The 17,061-nt window shown below is 42.7% G+C and overlaps 1 protein-coding gene across 5 annotated transcripts in view; it reads left to right on the top strand.

Annotated features, from left to right (window-relative positions):
• The window catches only part of rbms3 (RNA binding motif, single stranded interacting protein), a 277,717-nt gene that overhangs the window by 194,958 nt on the left and 65,698 nt on the right, over nucleotides 1–17,061 (top strand). For all 5 annotated transcript variants that reach the window (XM_069177075.1, XM_069177076.1, XM_069177077.1 and 2 more), the window contains 2 exons: nucleotides 10,529–10,686; nucleotides 16,242–16,321. In XM_069177075.1, the coding sequence (XP_069033176.1) occupies nucleotides 10,529–10,686; nucleotides 16,242–16,321 (238 nt within the window). The remainder of the gene's footprint in view (nucleotides 1–10,528; nucleotides 10,687–16,241; nucleotides 16,322–17,061) is intronic.

Raw genomic sequence — 17,061 nt, 5'->3', positions numbered from 1 at the left:
GGAATATTAGCTCACTGAGGGAGATACAAAATCAAATCAGGGGGTCGTGATTAAGCGGGTGAAGCGCATATCGACCCATTTAAATTCACATTAACCCAGCATCAAAATGTATGAGCCATGACATTGATGGCAGGCATAATTTAGAGGTGTTATGTCTGTTTTGCAAAGTAAAGGTTGTGATCCGCCCATCACACATCTGCAAATGAGAGGAAATGATACTTGATTTGTTAACACACTTCCTGGATCCTTTAAAATGTAAAACGATCCGGTTGGTGCTTTTTGTATTTCTGAATATCGTCAGCAAAACCAACAAATCATTTATTTTTCTAACAAGAGCTAAGCTGATTATGTTTTCCTTTGAGGCCATAGACCTCCGTTGTTGTACAAAACTATTGCTAATCAGGCACTCTGTGACATGTTCCTATATGGCAATGAATATCGACACTGTAGTAAAAAGTGATGTGTTAAATCCACGGCTAAAAAAATTTCCCAGCAAATTAACAATTTACTATTGAGTTATGTTTTCTATGAAATATAGTTCCCAGCTTTTTAAGGTAATAACTAAGGCTTTGTTGTTGTTTTTTTAAACAAAATGATCCATATATAATATTTTGTAGATTGATATCTTAAGTAGGGACGGGCGTTTCAAACAAAAACACTCTTTGATGTTTGTTGGGAACTATTTGACTATTATTCAAAGACCCTACCCACCCACCTGCCAAACACAAACGATTTTGCATAAACCTTTTGATTTGTGTCATTTTTAACAATCATTTGAAAATTCCCCAATCTTCAGTGTGTAGAAATGGAGTTGTGGCTGAGTGCGACAGACAGGGTAAAGCAGTATTGAGATATGAACCAACAAGGTTTTGGATTTGGTCTTTTCATGGGGTTTGTTCCCTTACAGAAAAAAACAAATGAATTTCACATGTGCAAAAACTCACGTGATTGTGCACATGTGAAACATGTATCTTGCCCATTGGAAACTCGTGGTTTTGTAACATCTTCATGGTGTAATATGTGAAGTCCATGCACATTGCCATGTGAAAACCTTTCCACATATTCTCCCCATATTATCATATGTTGCAAAATATGGTAAACATGTGTCATACATGTGATCACGGGTGTCCCGTGTGGTTTTTTTTTTTTTTTTGTGGTCGTACACATTTTTAAATCTCCGTGACGGAGCCCAGTGCTGAATCCTGACCTACGATGGCTTTCTTGCAACATGTGAGCATTACAGTTTATAGATAATTCAGAAAACCATCTGCACTTACCTTTAAACATTCCCAGTACTTGAAGCTGAGTCTTAGTTTGTGTTTTACCGTAGTGAGTCCCACTACATCAAAATCATGTGGAGTGTTTGACCTTCAATGTTGTCTGCACTGGTTTCTCGCTCTACTTTTGTATTCACTTTACTGCAACAGTGCAAGTCAATCGGCACATGGAAGGACATATCGAAAGCCAGTTTTGAGCCGCAGCTCGTAGCTCTCTGTGCCTTATGTTGGATGAATATATTACCAGCTATGCCAGCTGAGAGCAGGCCGGGCTGAGAGAATGAGTAAAACAAAGCCCCACCACTGTGTTAGCATACTCAAAGGCTCAATAATGTATCACCCACTTTCGTTCCTTACGCAGCATCTATCATCTCGGCATAATACAGAGGAGCTAGAAAGGCATTTTTTCCATAAGCGGTAATAGGACAAAGATTGACAATGCGCGTTGCTGCGTGTGAGTGTGTACAGTCCTATGCGGGCTTGTGCATGCGCGCGCGACTCTGCACTTCTGAGATGCAGTGCGGTGCGGCACCGTCGTGTGTAATTATGTGCGTGAATGAGTGTAGGTCTTAAAACTAAACTAAACACCTCGGTGCCTCTGGGTGCGAGGACACACTTAGTTGTCATTGGCTTGGATTGGACTCATGGGAAGAATTCTGCAGCTGAATAATGTGATGTATTAAGGTGTGCTCTGCAGCAACGTATGGTAATTTGTACGATTTTTATTTAATCAGGTTACATTGTATTCCAGCCAAATGGAACAGTGCGTGAGCAAGGTGAACCTCTAATCCTTTGCCCCCGAGCTTCAGATTCTGCTCTTTTTTTTTGTAATCTTTTGTATCTTGTAAAAAACATATTGTAAAAAAACTTTGTGTCCTATGACAAACTTTGAATTCCTTTCTGGTGTAAAAATGACACTGGGAGGTTAATTAATGGGCATTTTCTTCGCCACCATCTGTTGGTGAGTGGATAATCCTGTTGCTGCTGCTGAGACTGATCAATCATATGAGCATCCTAATGTGAACAAATTAAATAATTGATCAGTTTGGTAGCTTACAGAGAGAATGATTACGGATCAGAAAAGCAGACTAAGCTGCACTAATATTGAGAGGAAAGGGGTGGTAATCATTTTTGGACACATAAGGATAGATTCTTTTGATGAAGGGCATATGGACAGTTTGTGCAGTGTAAGAGAGTTTTGTCTCTATAAGTTTCACTGCATCAGGTATTGTAGTGAGAACTCTTCCGTATGTCATGTTGCATTTCTATTAAAGATGCACTGATCTGACGAATCCATATTAATGTTACCCTACATCAAAGAGGATCTATTATGGTTTTACGTATTTTCTATCATATATATGATGTTACAACGTCAGGTGTTCATATTGAATGTGGCCAAAGCTTCAAATATCTACGTGAATGTATGTTAAAGTAATTTCTTTGAGTTCAGAGGTCAGCTTCAGGTTGCTCTCAACGGTGAAGTCAGTTCGTCATTGATTTTTTTTCGTGTGGTCATCTGCTTCAGGCAAAGGACATGCACAAAGTACAGATCGACGTTGCCCAGAGATACTATAATTTATAGTTGTTTGGCGACAGCAGAATAACATTTTACTAGCTATTTTAGCGCATTTCCTAAATGCACCCCTATTAGCCACTTATTGTAAGCCGCTTTGGATAAAAGCGTCAGCTAAATGAAATGTAATGTAATGTAATGTAATTAGCAGGGCCATATGTAGAAACGTTGTATATACGGCTTGTGATTGAAAACAGCAGGTAATGAGTCTAAAATTGACCAAACAGAGACGTCCTTCCAATCTGTAAATGTTTGTGCTTTCCATTCACATGGTCAGCCTTGAACATTTATGGACTGAACTGAGAATTTTTTTTTTTCCATTTCCGATCAAGATTGAAAAATGTTGTTATTTAGGAGGTTGATGGTTTCCTTTCAGTACCTCCGCACCAGCTACAGGCTGAGGCCGGGGTCACAAGCACCGGGAGACGCACACGCTCAACTCTACACTGCTGTGACTCGTTGTTTCACTGTTAGTCAAGTGGTCCCTAACTCAACCACAACATAACAACCAATCGTAGCGAATCATCCCTACCGCTGATCCAATCTAGTTCTATCACTACGGCAGCATCTAGCGCTTGACAGGCTCTCTGGAAGTCAGCCAATCAAAAGAAATCACGCTTTCAGTGAGAGGGGCTTTAAAGAGACAGGAACTAAAACAGCTTGTTGCAGACAGAGGATGAGCTGAGAGGCTCCATAACGGGATAGTATAATATATGCTAGGATTTTTTTTTTTGAAATGTGAATCCTGTAAAGCTTCTCGAGTGGCGTCTCAGAATATTTTTTTTTTTTTAAATCTGAAAATGGGCATAATAGGTCCCCATTAAAGTGATTCCAGGAGGTTTAATGGATTTTTTTTTTATATTTGAGAAAAAGAGAGTTCTGCTGCAAGATCTGTACAAAGTATGAGTAGACACCCTAAATTGAAGTATATGAATCAATGTGAGGAGAAAAAATATTGGATCGGCACATTTTTGGTGTCGGAAGATGCCAGATTTGAGAGCAAATGTTAAAACTGCACATACATTGCAATGCCAACCTCTGCCTCTTCTACTGTAGACAAAGCATCGATGTTTTACTGCCACACACACTCACTTGCCTCCAACACAAGCAGCTGACGTAACATATATCTGGATCAGAACAAGGGAAATTCATTCATTAAAAAAAACTAAAGCATAATTTGATGTTCAATCAAAAGCCATTATGTTTCAGATTTACTGATGTTGTATTAATTATTTAATCTCCTCACATTCTTGTATATAGTCACATACAGGAATCTGACTTAAATATACACTGATTCACATTCTACTTTGCCAAATTTCCAAACATTACCTTCAGATTAAAGTAACATTTAAATGGGAACTGCTCTCCGCTTTATCACAATCAAGCCTAAAGGTGTACATGCCAAACTGATTACAGCAATGCTGCCCACTCAGGTGATTCAAATTATGAATCAGAGGAAAGATGTTATCTATAACAGAAAAAATGAATTAGGTTTAATACCGTTTCTTAAGCACTGACAACTGTTTGCCTGCGTGGTATGTTTGCAGTCGTTATCTTAAACCTCTGCCAGAACCCTTTTAATGCTGCGCTATTAAAGCCATGTTTAAATGACAGGTGTTTTAGGCTGTTTGTTCAGACATAATGTGGTAATTGGATTGAATATGGCTGCCCTGGGTGATGGCACAAATCCTCCTCCTCGCAGCCCTTTGTTTCCAACAGAAGGTTTGAATTAGAAATGTGGATTTCGTCACCCCTCCTCCCCCTCCAGCTCCCCCCCAGCGAGTAGCAGAAGGACCTCACACGTTACCAGCTTGCGCTCTTGTCGTCTCTCTTTTGCACTGTAACATGCTGTTCTGTGATTGAGCATGTCTAGGTTGAAGACATTTATGCATGTGTTGGATTATAATGTGCGTTTGCATATGTTGGCGTGTTTGGAAGGATGTGTATCACGTTTAAAGAGAGAATTCAAGCCTACGAAGTTTCACCATCTGTTTGACTTTGATGAATACATGAATCCACTGTACAGACCACACTTTGAACCGGGATTATTTTTTTGTTCTGAAATTTTATTTTAAATACCAATGCACTACAGAAAATGCAGCATGCTATTTGTTGAACATGGGGATACCTGGTCAGTGTCACGTTTTGCCAAGCCAAGGTGTGAGAAGTACACGCATGTATGACCACAGTTGAAGAGTGAGGCCATGTGACAAAGAGTGTTAAAGTCTATGAAGGGAAGAGGAAATTTAGGGAATTAGGGAATTTCACCTGGACAACCAGTGTTCGAGTCTTAGGGAAAGCAACAACAAAAAAAAAACATGCACTTCTTTTAAGTAACAAAAGGTGCGTACATAACGTCACGTATTCAATTCGGTTTTATTTATATAGTGTCAAATCACAACACAAGTCATCTCCAGGCACGTAAAATAGTAAAGTCTTTACAATGTTGTAGAGAGAAAGCCCAAAATTTTACAGGGAGAAATGTCAGAACCACTCGGGCAGCCATCCGGCCCGATCGGTCAGGGAGCAGGGAGAGCGGAGAGAGAAAAGAACATCATAGAAATACAGCAGATAAACTGCTGGTAGGGCCAGAAACTCAACATATGTAACTTAATTGAAGTAACTTATGTTACGAACATAACATACATAAAATGAACCAGGTGGTTTTTAGTGCCTAAACCTTAGGCACTTTGCTTTTCGTGTCGAGGCGAAGCAAAACCTGACGCTAACACGGTATCATCTGGTTGACTGACGGGTGAAATTACAGGCTTTGCTGTGACATCTGTTAGTGTAATTTCAAGTCTGCTGCAGCCTGGCTACTGTATGCGTGCTTTAAATGGCTGAAATGGACAGAGACAGACTGTGATGGGGACACGTTGTAATGTAAAGTCTTGGATGTGGATGGGGTTTGAAGTCTGGTGTCACAGAGGTTCTTAGTAACAGACAGAATGGCAGAGTGTTGAGGAAGCATTTGACAACAGCCTCTACAAAAGGGAAAAGTAGAATGATCCAGCCATCCGCTCGGGAGTGAAAATAGAAAATGTTGGGAAGCACTCATCAAAGAGAGGTAAGCTGCTCTGGCTGACTTTGCCTGCTGTTGTCTGACCAGCTGACTAGCCAGCTGACAGAATGATAGGTCCTTTGTAGTGCTACCTTTTTGTCTCTGAATTCTCTGGCTCCTCACAAATTAAACTCAAGCTTTTGAAGTGAGTTGACGCGCTCATATGCTTCTCCATCTCCCCGTTCCCGCATCCCCCTACTCCTTTCTTCCAACCGGTTGGCCTGCTTGTCTTTTGAATGCATTCTGCAGACTCAGGCTCCCACAGCAAGATCTGAGTACAGATTCTCAACCTATATACAAGAGAACAGGAACACTCCCTCCGGCATCGGCAAACTTGTCAGCAACACATCCTCGCAGCAGCAGAAACACGGCAACTGCTGCTTCCTTGCAGATTTCTCCCGCCAGTCCCATTGTCTTTGGCTTTAATTGTGCTCCTTCAGGCTTCTGGTTAGTCACACAGCAGGCAGGAGTGGCATACCTGAGGGAAGTGAATTGTGTGTTGTTTTACCACGGATTGACAGCCGTATATACACGCATGCTTGTCCACAAGCACGCACACGGTCGTAGAGTGTGTGTCCGTGCTCAGAGGAGCAGCCGAGAAGCTCTGTAGTGCCAATTACACATACAGCTCTAATCTCTTGAGCAAGCTGAAGGAGAGAAGAAAGAGGCGAGGATGAAGGGCCCGAGAAGGTGCCAGTAGTAGTGTGGGGGTGGGGGGGGGGGGGGGACAATCAGCAATAGATTCATGTACAAAGTAAGGGAAGTAGGAGAAATGAAAAAAAGAGGGGAAAAACAAGAAAACAAAAGCTTATGGAGAGGTATGTGGAATGGAAAGGGGGAAGGATGTGGGGAGTGACTTTGTGTGTGAGTTTTGGCAAGAGAGAGAGAGGGCAGCTCCCAGCCTCAACATGGCGTTAAATGCAGCGCCCCCAGTCAAGACACATATCTATCTCTAACTTTTATCAGTTAAATGGATACAGCCCTGAGAGCCCCATAGGCGGAACGAGAGACTTCTAACTCCTGACGTCTCTTTACCCTCCAGCGTTGTCAAAAGGCAACAAGGGCTCCCTTTAATGTGTTATATCTGCCTGTCATGTCAGCTGCCTCCATCCCGCTTTCTCTTCAGCTCTCTTTTTCATTCTTTAACCTTTCCGCACGTGATCTCTGACTCCTGTTTTTTTTCCCCTTAACCCAGATCCTCGCCTACTTTTTTTTTCTTCCTTTCTTCTCTCTACTAATACTCCCCCTCCCCTGTAGCATGGTAACGTTCTCAGAAATTACAGTGAGGTAAACAGAGCAGAGTGTCGAAATGAAATAACTGCTACGGGGCTGTCAGCTCTAGCGAGGGGGCCATCAGTCAGCAGGAAATGACACGTCGTCCACCCACCACCCCTCCATCCCACCCCCTCCTGTCACACACGCAGTTGGATTCCTCCTGTCCTCCTGGTGGCAAGGTGAAGGAATTATGCTCATCAAAGCCCCAGCGCAGCCTGGAGCCTTTCCATTAACCTTCTACAACACTGGTCAATGGCGAGGGGACAGACACAACCAGCCATCACACACACACACACACACGCACGCACGCACGCACGCACGCACGCACGCACGCACACACACACACACACACACACACACACACAAGAGGCAGGCATGCTTACTCTCTTTTGGAAACACTTAAAGCAGAAAAATGCACGCATACATAGGCGTACAGTAATGGAATATACACACATTCGTAATTACTCCGAGACATAGGATATACGCAGGTACACACGAGCACACGCACACCTCAATTACCGTTTCATTCATAGCCTGACAGCAGTGCGAAGGCTGACATTAAAGGAAATTAAATCTCCTCGTGGAATGGGCCAGCCCATCTCACCTCCCGTCAAAATGCTCCAATTTCCACTCCTCTCCGTAACCTTCTCATCTGGGTATTTAGGGCTTTGTGGTGCGGAACGTCATCAAAGAGAAAACTTAGCGCCGTGCGTAGACGAGGCCTCCCCACGATAATCCCCCTCCTGCTAACGGAGACCTCTACTATTAGCCCACGCACACGAATTACTGCTGTCGCACTCTTTCACTGCATGTACCGTCTCATGCTTATAGGAGAAAGTGCTTCCATTCAAGTGAACACACACACACACACACACACACACACACACACACACACACACACACACACACACACACACACACACACACATATAAACTCTCTTATCATTGGCTTAGCCCAATGAGTGAGTCAGTCAGTTAACTCTTTGATCCAAACCTCCTTTCTACATCGGAATACGAAGCCTATTTGACATAATCCTGAAAAACATCGGCTCACATAACCAGCGAAACTCAAAGGAAAGCACAGCTGCAAAGGCTGCACACACTGAGGGGACTTAGCAGGAGAGTGACACGTGTACAGTAGATTTTTACAGGCAGATTTAATTAAGCTTCATTCACTGGCAAATCCTGTGTTATACAAACTCTTGTGAGCTTTTTTTCCTCTCACGTTCTAAAGCATCCAAATGTGACAAACCTGCAGAAGAAGGAGGAGTTTAGTTTGGTAATGGAGTTCCTGGTTAAAAGGAGAAAAAGCCGTAGTCTCAGGCATCGGCTTCCTCCCAAAGGTTTTAATCAGATCAAACATGTCCTGTCAGATAAGGCAGCTAATTAATCAGGGGAGGGACCAGTCTTCTCCTCTGACAGATGGAGGAGATATGGAGGCAGGACGCCGGTGGAGGCACTTCCTCTCCTCCTCCATAACCTCTTCCTCAATTGTCGGCGGAAAGCAAAACAAAACAGAGTTAGACGGTGTCGCCTGTGGTGAATCACGGAGTTTGTAAAGATTCTCAAAGACCGTGTTTACGCTGTCTGCAACTGAAGTATCTCCACAACCCCCAACTGAGAAGCTGACAGACTTCTGCATTGAAGTTGCTGTTTACAGTTCTACGTATGAAATATTATACTGAGAATTCAATTTCTTTTTCCTTTTGACGCACTTGTTTGAGGCCAAACCAACTATTTTCAAAGTAAAGTAGTCCTGTACTAACATTACAAGGCTGCTTGGGGTCCAGGCCATATTAATATAAATTTGAGTTATGTGCAGATTGTCTTAATTTTCTCTGAGTTACAGTCAGTTAGCTGCTCTCCTACTTGTCCTTGGTTTTCTTCCTCACTTGTCGTCTTGCCAGTTTTTAAAGTTTACGAGAGTAGACTTGGCCGATTCAACTTAATCCACTCCCAGACTGTAATGGAACATTTTTCTTTTTCATTAATATAATTTCATAATTTTTTTATGGATGTATGTCTTGTAAAATTGCTATTGTTATTCTGGATCGGTTCAACAGTCTTCTTTATTAGATTGTAGGCCACGACACAGATTGTTGTTGCCTTTTTACATGGTGATGCTTCTTTTAAAGGCCCCCCACTGGTAAAATGGTTGATCTAAACTGATATGAGAGGCTTTTATGATGAATCAGAAGGAAATTTACATTTAATTTATTGCATGACATACATGTATATATATTTAGAGTGCCGTTCAAAATGGCAGAATCTCAAGATCGGTTCAAAATTATCAGAAAGATCACATTTTCTTTCTGTTTAATCTAATATTAAATTGACTGACTTGAAAATATACTGACACTGTAACAATGCGTTACACAATGCATTTTCACTTTATTATGTAATAACCTGTGCATCAACATCAACAGATTTAAATCCCAATGGTCCTGGCTGCTGCTAAATGGAGACGCGAGTCTGAAACAGATCAGAATCTGGCTGGCTGCCTGATCTGATAAGTCACTTACTACCTGGTGGAAGGATGGCTTGAATGTAATTTTTGTATGTTAGGAAAGTGTATGTTAATGTGCATATGGTATCTTGAAAATACATAATTAGAGATATGGATGTCATAATGTGGATTCATGCTTAATTTAGAGACTGAGTGACTTGAATCATTGCCGGATGCACAGTTTGGGGACTCACATTGTGACTGCCTGGCTCAGTGCCTGATTGACTGGTGGGGGCTATTTCCAGCTGGTCTAGTGTGGAGCTCACCGGGTCCTCTGCTACCTCAGGCTCAACCCACAACCAGCTGTGCTGCCTTACCCAGCTAGCGGTAGCCCCTGGGCGTTACACCAAAAACACTGCTGTACTACACACAGCTTTTCTCTCTCTTTCACTTGGTCTTCAATCTTGACCATTAAAATCTGGTTAAAAGGAAACAACAAGAAGCCTCCGTATAAAAGCTATTGTAAATATGTACAGCGTGCGATACGGCGTAATACTTTCCACTCACTTACACGTAATGTAGCCAACACGCTCATTTGTTCACACACACACACACACACACACACGTGCACACAGCAGTGGCACAGTGAATTATTGATGTATCCATATTGCATTTGAGCAGATGAATGTGTGAGTGTCAATAAGGCCAAATGTCATGCGAGTTAAACCAGAGTTTGGCTGCACAGTTGGCAGTGCTGCAACATGTTACGTGATTTCCTATGACACAAAGCTGGTGCATTATTTCACAGTGCCCACAATTGATACTGATGCATTATTTCTCACACCGACTTTGCTTTTCTCCTCTTTTGCTTTCTCGTCAACATCGTCGCTCTGCAGCAACAAGAGCAGGACCCCACCAACCTGTACATCTCCAACCTGCCAGTGTCTATGGATGAGCAGGAGCTGGAGAACATGCTGAAGCCCCTGGGTCACGTCATCTCCACGAGGATACTGAGGGATGCCAACGGGGTCAGCAGAGGAGTCGGCTTCGCCAGGTAAACAATAATAATGACACCAATTTAAAATATCATGTCTTTTGGTCCCAAAATGTAGTTTGCAACAAGCTCTAAAAACCAGACAGTTTGTGTACTAGGACCGTTTTTATACCCATTCTGTCTACACCTGCTTTAACTTACAAACTCCACACCTCAACTTTTTTAATTGGGGCTTTATATTAAAAATGGTAATTCTCAAGAGTAAGCGGAGATAACCCTGGTGACACAGTAATCAGGGTTACTTTTGACAGACTTTGGAAAGCTCCCTCCAGAGTCATAGAAGACACTTTGCAACTGTTGTCACAGGTTGAGTAATATTGCCTGTGATGAGTCAATTGAAGTTGGATTTTTACCCATGTTGTGTGCAGAGCTATACGTGCACTTGCATTCAGACACACAATGGTACACTCTGTGTGCACCGACATGTTCGCTTCAAAAAGACACTTTCTACCTGCAGGTTTAAAAAGGTGATTGGTTTCTTCTCCAAGCCGGTCTGACTGTGCGTCTGCCAGTGGAAGAGTTTGTTGTTGTTCATGCCTGTGCTTCAGTGTGTGTGTGTGTGTGTGTGTGTGCGCGCACATCCTTGTTTATGGATGCTTCTGTCTGTGCATTCACAAACATTCACGGATACCAGCAATTACCCTTACAGTATATTCACTGCTGGTTTATTTCTTTTTCTACTTAGAAAAGTTTCCACTTCAGTTTGTTAATCCCCCAAAGTCATAAACCGTTCTGTCCTTGTCCTCGACAGCAGCCACCAGGCTCTCATTCCTCTCCACACATTCCTCCCTTGTTTACCCAGAGGAGGCCACTGACGGCCACGCAACCGCCATCTTGCAGGGATTTTTCTTAATCACCTGCTCTGGCTGAACTCCTCTCCTATTCCCTGCTCTATTACCGGAGGTTACAGCAGGACAGACACGCACAAACACACACATAAACCGGCACAAATATGAGCATATGCACAGACAGGTTTCCACACATACCTACACACCTGTGAGATTGTGCACGCACACAAACGCGCATTGGAAAAGCAGGCTCTCGCACGAACACACACGCAGACAGGTAGGAAGCCTCCTGCAGACCAACAAGCAGAGCACAGCAACAACCTGCCACAGGCCACCTGTTCATGCAGCCCTCAGTGAGAGGAGGAAGAGACGTGATGGAAAGGGAGAGGGAGAGAGAGACATGAGTGTGAAACAATGGTCTGGTGAAAAAGAATGGTAGAGGTCATTATAAAGAGAGAGTGAAGGTGACAGGACAGAGAGGGCATTATGAGACAGAAATATTGAGCAATGTAAAGTGAGAGAAGCGAGTGTGGGCATGTGAAGTAAAGAAATTTGAGAGGTATGGATGTAGAAATCTAAACAAAAGAAGCCGTGTAGAGATCCAAAGCAGAAAAAAAAATCGAATCAATGTATTTCATGAATTGTAGAAGTCCCATTAGCTGTGTCAACAGACAGACAGACAGACAGCTGCTGAGGGCTGGGCTATGAGGGGCATTAGAGAGAGTAAACTGAGCTAAGTGTTTGTGGGCCGATCCATTACTGTTATCAGAGCCCATTACTCCAGCCCCAGCACTAATCATTGCAGACAGCAGCACCTGATGCTATTAACCAGCAGCACACAGAGAAATGCCCAGCCTGCTTTCACTGTCTACCTGGCCGACTCTCTGACTAACTCGATACCCCAAAAGCCCGACTGACCGACGGACAGTCTGGCTTAGCATTTTCTTTCCCTCTAACAGCCTGTCTGCCTTGTTTACGCCTTGTTTACCAACCTGTTTTCTGTCCACCTGCCCTACCTGTGAAGGAGGGATGTTTTTTAAGGAGGAGGCAAATAATAAAGGATGGATGGGATAAAGAGTGCAATAAAACACGGAGAGAAGCTCAGGATCAACTTCAGAGAACAACTAAATAAACTCTGGAGAAGACACTTTTAAAGTGGACAACAAAAGCATCTTAACAAACAACCTCACCACAGCTTTTATTTTGATAATGGAGTTCACAAGCACAAAAGTCATTATTTCATAAGCACTACAAGGTTGTTAAGCTTGAGCAAAAGAGAGCAACAGCGATAAAGAGGTTAGTTGTGCTTCATGCAGATCCTTTCTGTGTCACTGGGCTGCCTCGTGAAAGGAAAGCATTATGGAGCGCTTATTGGCATGTTTATGGGACTCGGCTGAGGTTCAGCTGTGTTGGTGAACACGGATTAGGAGCATGATTATCAATGTGTGCATGCATACAGATTATATATAAACATAAACACACTGTATGATGTATTCAGGTAAGCTTTCTGGTTTGATGCTTTCATCAGAATCTGTTGCAAAAGCATGCACTGACAGAGCAAAATGAAGAATACATCATAAACAAGTTATTGAAAAAGTGAGAAAGTTCACGTGCTGCTGGTTTTGCTGAGAGAGTAGTCTGGTTTCTTTTGTATAATGAAACTATACAGTATATAACATAATAAAAATACATAAAATCTAAAGGTTTCTAACCCCTTTCTTTGTCCTGTATACATCTTCAGCTAAGTGTTTCTACTGATCTAATTTCTAGCTCCTGAGTGGTAGTGATGTACACAAGGCCAATTGTTATGATTCGTGATCAGCTGAGTCACGCAGGCTGGTTAGTATCAGTCTTCCCTAACACACCAGGGCACAGAGGGAAAAGAAAGAAAGATGGGGGAAGGGGGGGAGAAGGGGTGGCTACAGGGTCGGTGAGAGATTGATGATGCCAGGAAGTGTGCGAGATTACATATTCTAAAAAGAGGAGTAGGGAGAACAAAGGGGGTAGAAAGATGTTGATGTGGATGGGGACGTGATGTAAGAAAGAAAAGGATGGACAGAGAGGGAAGGAAAGGAGGGCACGGAGAGTGAGAGAGATGGGGCAGGAGAGAGTGAGGGTAACGGTGAAAGATGGAGGAAATAACCAAGGTTGAAAGACGGGGAGGAATGAGAGAGACGTCAAAAAGAAAAGGTGCAGACGGGCCCGGGAGTAAGATGGATGGGACGGAGAGAGCGATAAAGAAGCTATGGTAAAAAAAAAAAAAAAAAAGAAGGATGAAGGCAGCGATGGGAGAAGGATGAGAGACAGAAGACAGTGAAGTGAGAGGGTGACAGGATGATATGAGTATTTTAAGAGGTGAGGGCGAATAAAGCATGAAAATCTGGAATGCAATGAATTCTGCACATTCCCCGAGTATATTACCGTACAGGCGTTCACTCAACCCTTCATTTAAAAAACGCCTCATTTTAATGAGTCCTCTGTGTATCAGGGAATCTCCAATATATGTACAACACAGTATGTGCAGATGCATAAAGATATTTGCTTTTATTATGTTCAAAATATACTGGAACCTTTTGACTGAAGAAATAGAAAGAGAAAAGCAAATCTCACTCTTTGATAAAGTTCTGCTGTGGTTGATGTTTTAAAATTCTTGCAGCTCAATCAGTGAAGCTGCAGGAAGTCAAACTATAGTCGGTCGTGAGGACTCTTGTTCAGCTAGAGTTCATATAGGATCCTAACATGCTGTGATGATGGGAACAGTGTACAGATTGGCTTTAAATCCAATGTAAGGCAATTCATTTAAAATAATAATTATTTGTTTTTGCTTCAAGTCAGATAAGAAGATCGATACCACTGTCATATCTGTCCATTACATGTGAGGTTACATCCAGGAGACCCTGAAGTCAGATTTATACTCCGTCTCAGAGGAACGTTTGATACTCAGGTGGCATCGGAAACCCTCTTCCCCCACTTCTTTTCAATGTCAGATCAGGGGGATGTGTATGCCGAGCATTTTGCTGTAACTTTCCAACAGCAGCAATCCAGAATTCACACCCACTTCACGCCACGATTTGCCAGCTGTGCAGAGGTCAAAAAGGAGACGGGAGACATTGGTACGTGTCTTTGTGTACAAATTAATGCAACACAATCAGTGTCTCCGTAAAGAGAAATGCAACTGCCTGTATGCCCATTTTTAAAGGATATTGCAAGTCCCCTCACTCAATGACAGCCTTTTGCAATGTGTCCACCCAGAATGACACATTTGATTTGCAATGTGCTTCTTAAAGACCATATACCAGCCCGCAGCTTAGCATAAAGACTGGATAAGGGAGAAACAGCTAGCCTGGCTATGTCCGTAGTTAAAAAAAGAAAAGGAAAGGAAAATCTCCTTCCAGCAGCTATGATTAATATATAATAGCTGTTGTTTTAATATGTACAAAACCTGAGGTTAAAAAAACAACAACTAAAAGTTCTAGTTTTACTCTGATTATTTGCTTAGCCTAAGGCTGTGATCTCCTGTTTTCTTGTTATCAACCAGCCGGGACTCCAGGAAGTCACTGCACCCAGCCAATAAAAAGTCCAGCACATTAACCCACGCACAGTGGGGAAAAAAGAAAATAAGGGGTTTCCTTGAGCGTTGAAACTGTTCCTGCCTCAGAATAAAAACAAGAGTGTGTGCATGTTATCTGACTTACATGTCTTTTATATGGTCAAAAGTTCGGAGTCAGAGACAAACTTGTTGAAATCCCCCCCCACCAGTTAGCGTTTCTCGTCGCAGCGCAGTAGAAAGAAAAAAGATGTGTGTGTGCGCATGCACACAAACAGAACATTTCCTCCGTCATTTTCGTTTTGATATACTTTTGTACGTGTTTTGATGTAAAGTGTGTGTGACATTAGTGTCTGTAGGCTTATGATGTGAAAGAACAGAGCCCCCCTGCTGGTCATCCGCTTGGCCTGAACACAGTCTTTGATCCAGTGGCTGGGAAAGTGGAGACGAGGGAGTGGGCTTCCCGTATTTTCTCTCTCTCTCTCTAGCCACAGTCCTGCAGATCAGAGTCATTACTATCCATAAGCATATCATTTCTACCTTCTCATCTCTATCTCCTCCTATTTATTCTCCTACATCCCTTTCACCTGCTCGTTCTGCCTTTCTATCCGTTCTCTTTTCTATTATGCACGGAGAAAAGCTGCATAACAACTCTTCCCCTAAAAACCCTGAATTTCATTATGAACTTCTGACTCATGCAGACAATGACGTTCCGTAGCTGTAACACTCTCTAGATAGTCTCACTGAACTTTTTTTTTTTTCTTTATTTTTCAAATGAACACACTGATACAAGGCAGCCAGCAGGACACACACGAGTGGGTGATTCTTTATTATTGTAAATGTGTCATCAGTGGCAGTATTTACCCTCGTGCTCCACGTGTGAAGGGTTACAGTGCGAAATGGAAACGAGCGCTGCGGAGTCGTTTAAAACTAATAATGAAAAACAACTGTAGCGCCGCTCTCTGCGGGCTGGAACTCACCTTGATAGATTTTTTTTGTTTTGTTACCTGTTTGTGAGAGAGAAAACAGCGACGATCATTGTTTTGTGTCATAAAGAAACATCCTCACAGAAAGTAATCCAGTTTGTTTCCCCCCAGCACTGATGATTTAGTGTAAATTGGAGGGCTTTTTATGGTGACAGAATTATCACTTTCAACTTTTGCTAGAAATGGACAATAACTATTTTCACTTGAAACCCCATGTATGGCTTTTTCTTGCAGGATGGAGTCTACAGAGAAATGTGAAGTAGTGATACAGCATTTCAATGGAAAATACCTGAAAACCCCGCCAGGCATTCCAGGTGAGTCTCCCCTCCTTCGCTGACATTTCTCTCACCCTTTCCCTTTCATTGTCAGAAAAAAAAAATCATCACTCTTTCATTAGGAATCCACCTTATTAATTCAATTATGGCAATTTCTCATCTCAGATCTGCTGCACAGCTTGATAGATAATGTACACTGTGGCGTGTGACACCTGAAGCTAGCTGCCGTGGCTCTGGCTGATGGTTCTATAGGTCTCTTCCTCTCTGTCACCGTCTCTCTCCCTCCCTGGTGGTGCTTGTGCTGCAGGCAGGAACTTCTCTGGGCAGGAGGAAAAAAAGCCCTCTTAATATTCACCCTCATGCCTCTGTGCTGTTCTTTGCAATCTACTTAAGAGCTTGCACTCTCCCCTCTTTCCTCTTCTGCTCCTGCTCTCTGTTGCAGTGTCCTCTCTCCTTCCTGTCTCTCTCTTGTCTGCAGTCACCCTACACGGTGGCCAAGGAGAAACCAGGCAGGGAAAAAAGTGGGTGAAAGAAAGAAGTGTCACCAAATAGAGACCGAAATGTTCTCACCGTGTGTTATCACAGAAATGTGTCTTTTCGTCGGTGTCCAAAGAGGCAGCGGAGTTTCAGAAGTAAGGAGACAAAGCAGTGGAAATGTGGGAAACAGAGCAGGTCTCCAGAGGAGTGAGGGTGTCAGGAGGTGGAAAAAACAAAGTGAGTTGGAAGGGAGTAAAGATATGAAAGAAAGTGTCAGAGGGAAAGGCCAGGATGAAGGAAAA

Source organism: Embiotoca jacksoni, unplaced genomic scaffold (genome assembly GCF_022577435.1).
Source record: "Embiotoca jacksoni isolate LCO1_2020_lvr unplaced genomic scaffold, fEmbJac1.0.p SCAF_7, whole genome shotgun sequence".
Classification (NCBI taxonomy): domain Eukaryota; kingdom Metazoa; phylum Chordata; class Actinopteri; family Embiotocidae; genus Embiotoca; species Embiotoca jacksoni.
Note: the sequence above shows the minus strand (reverse complement) of the source record. Positions and strands in the feature narration are given on the sequence as shown.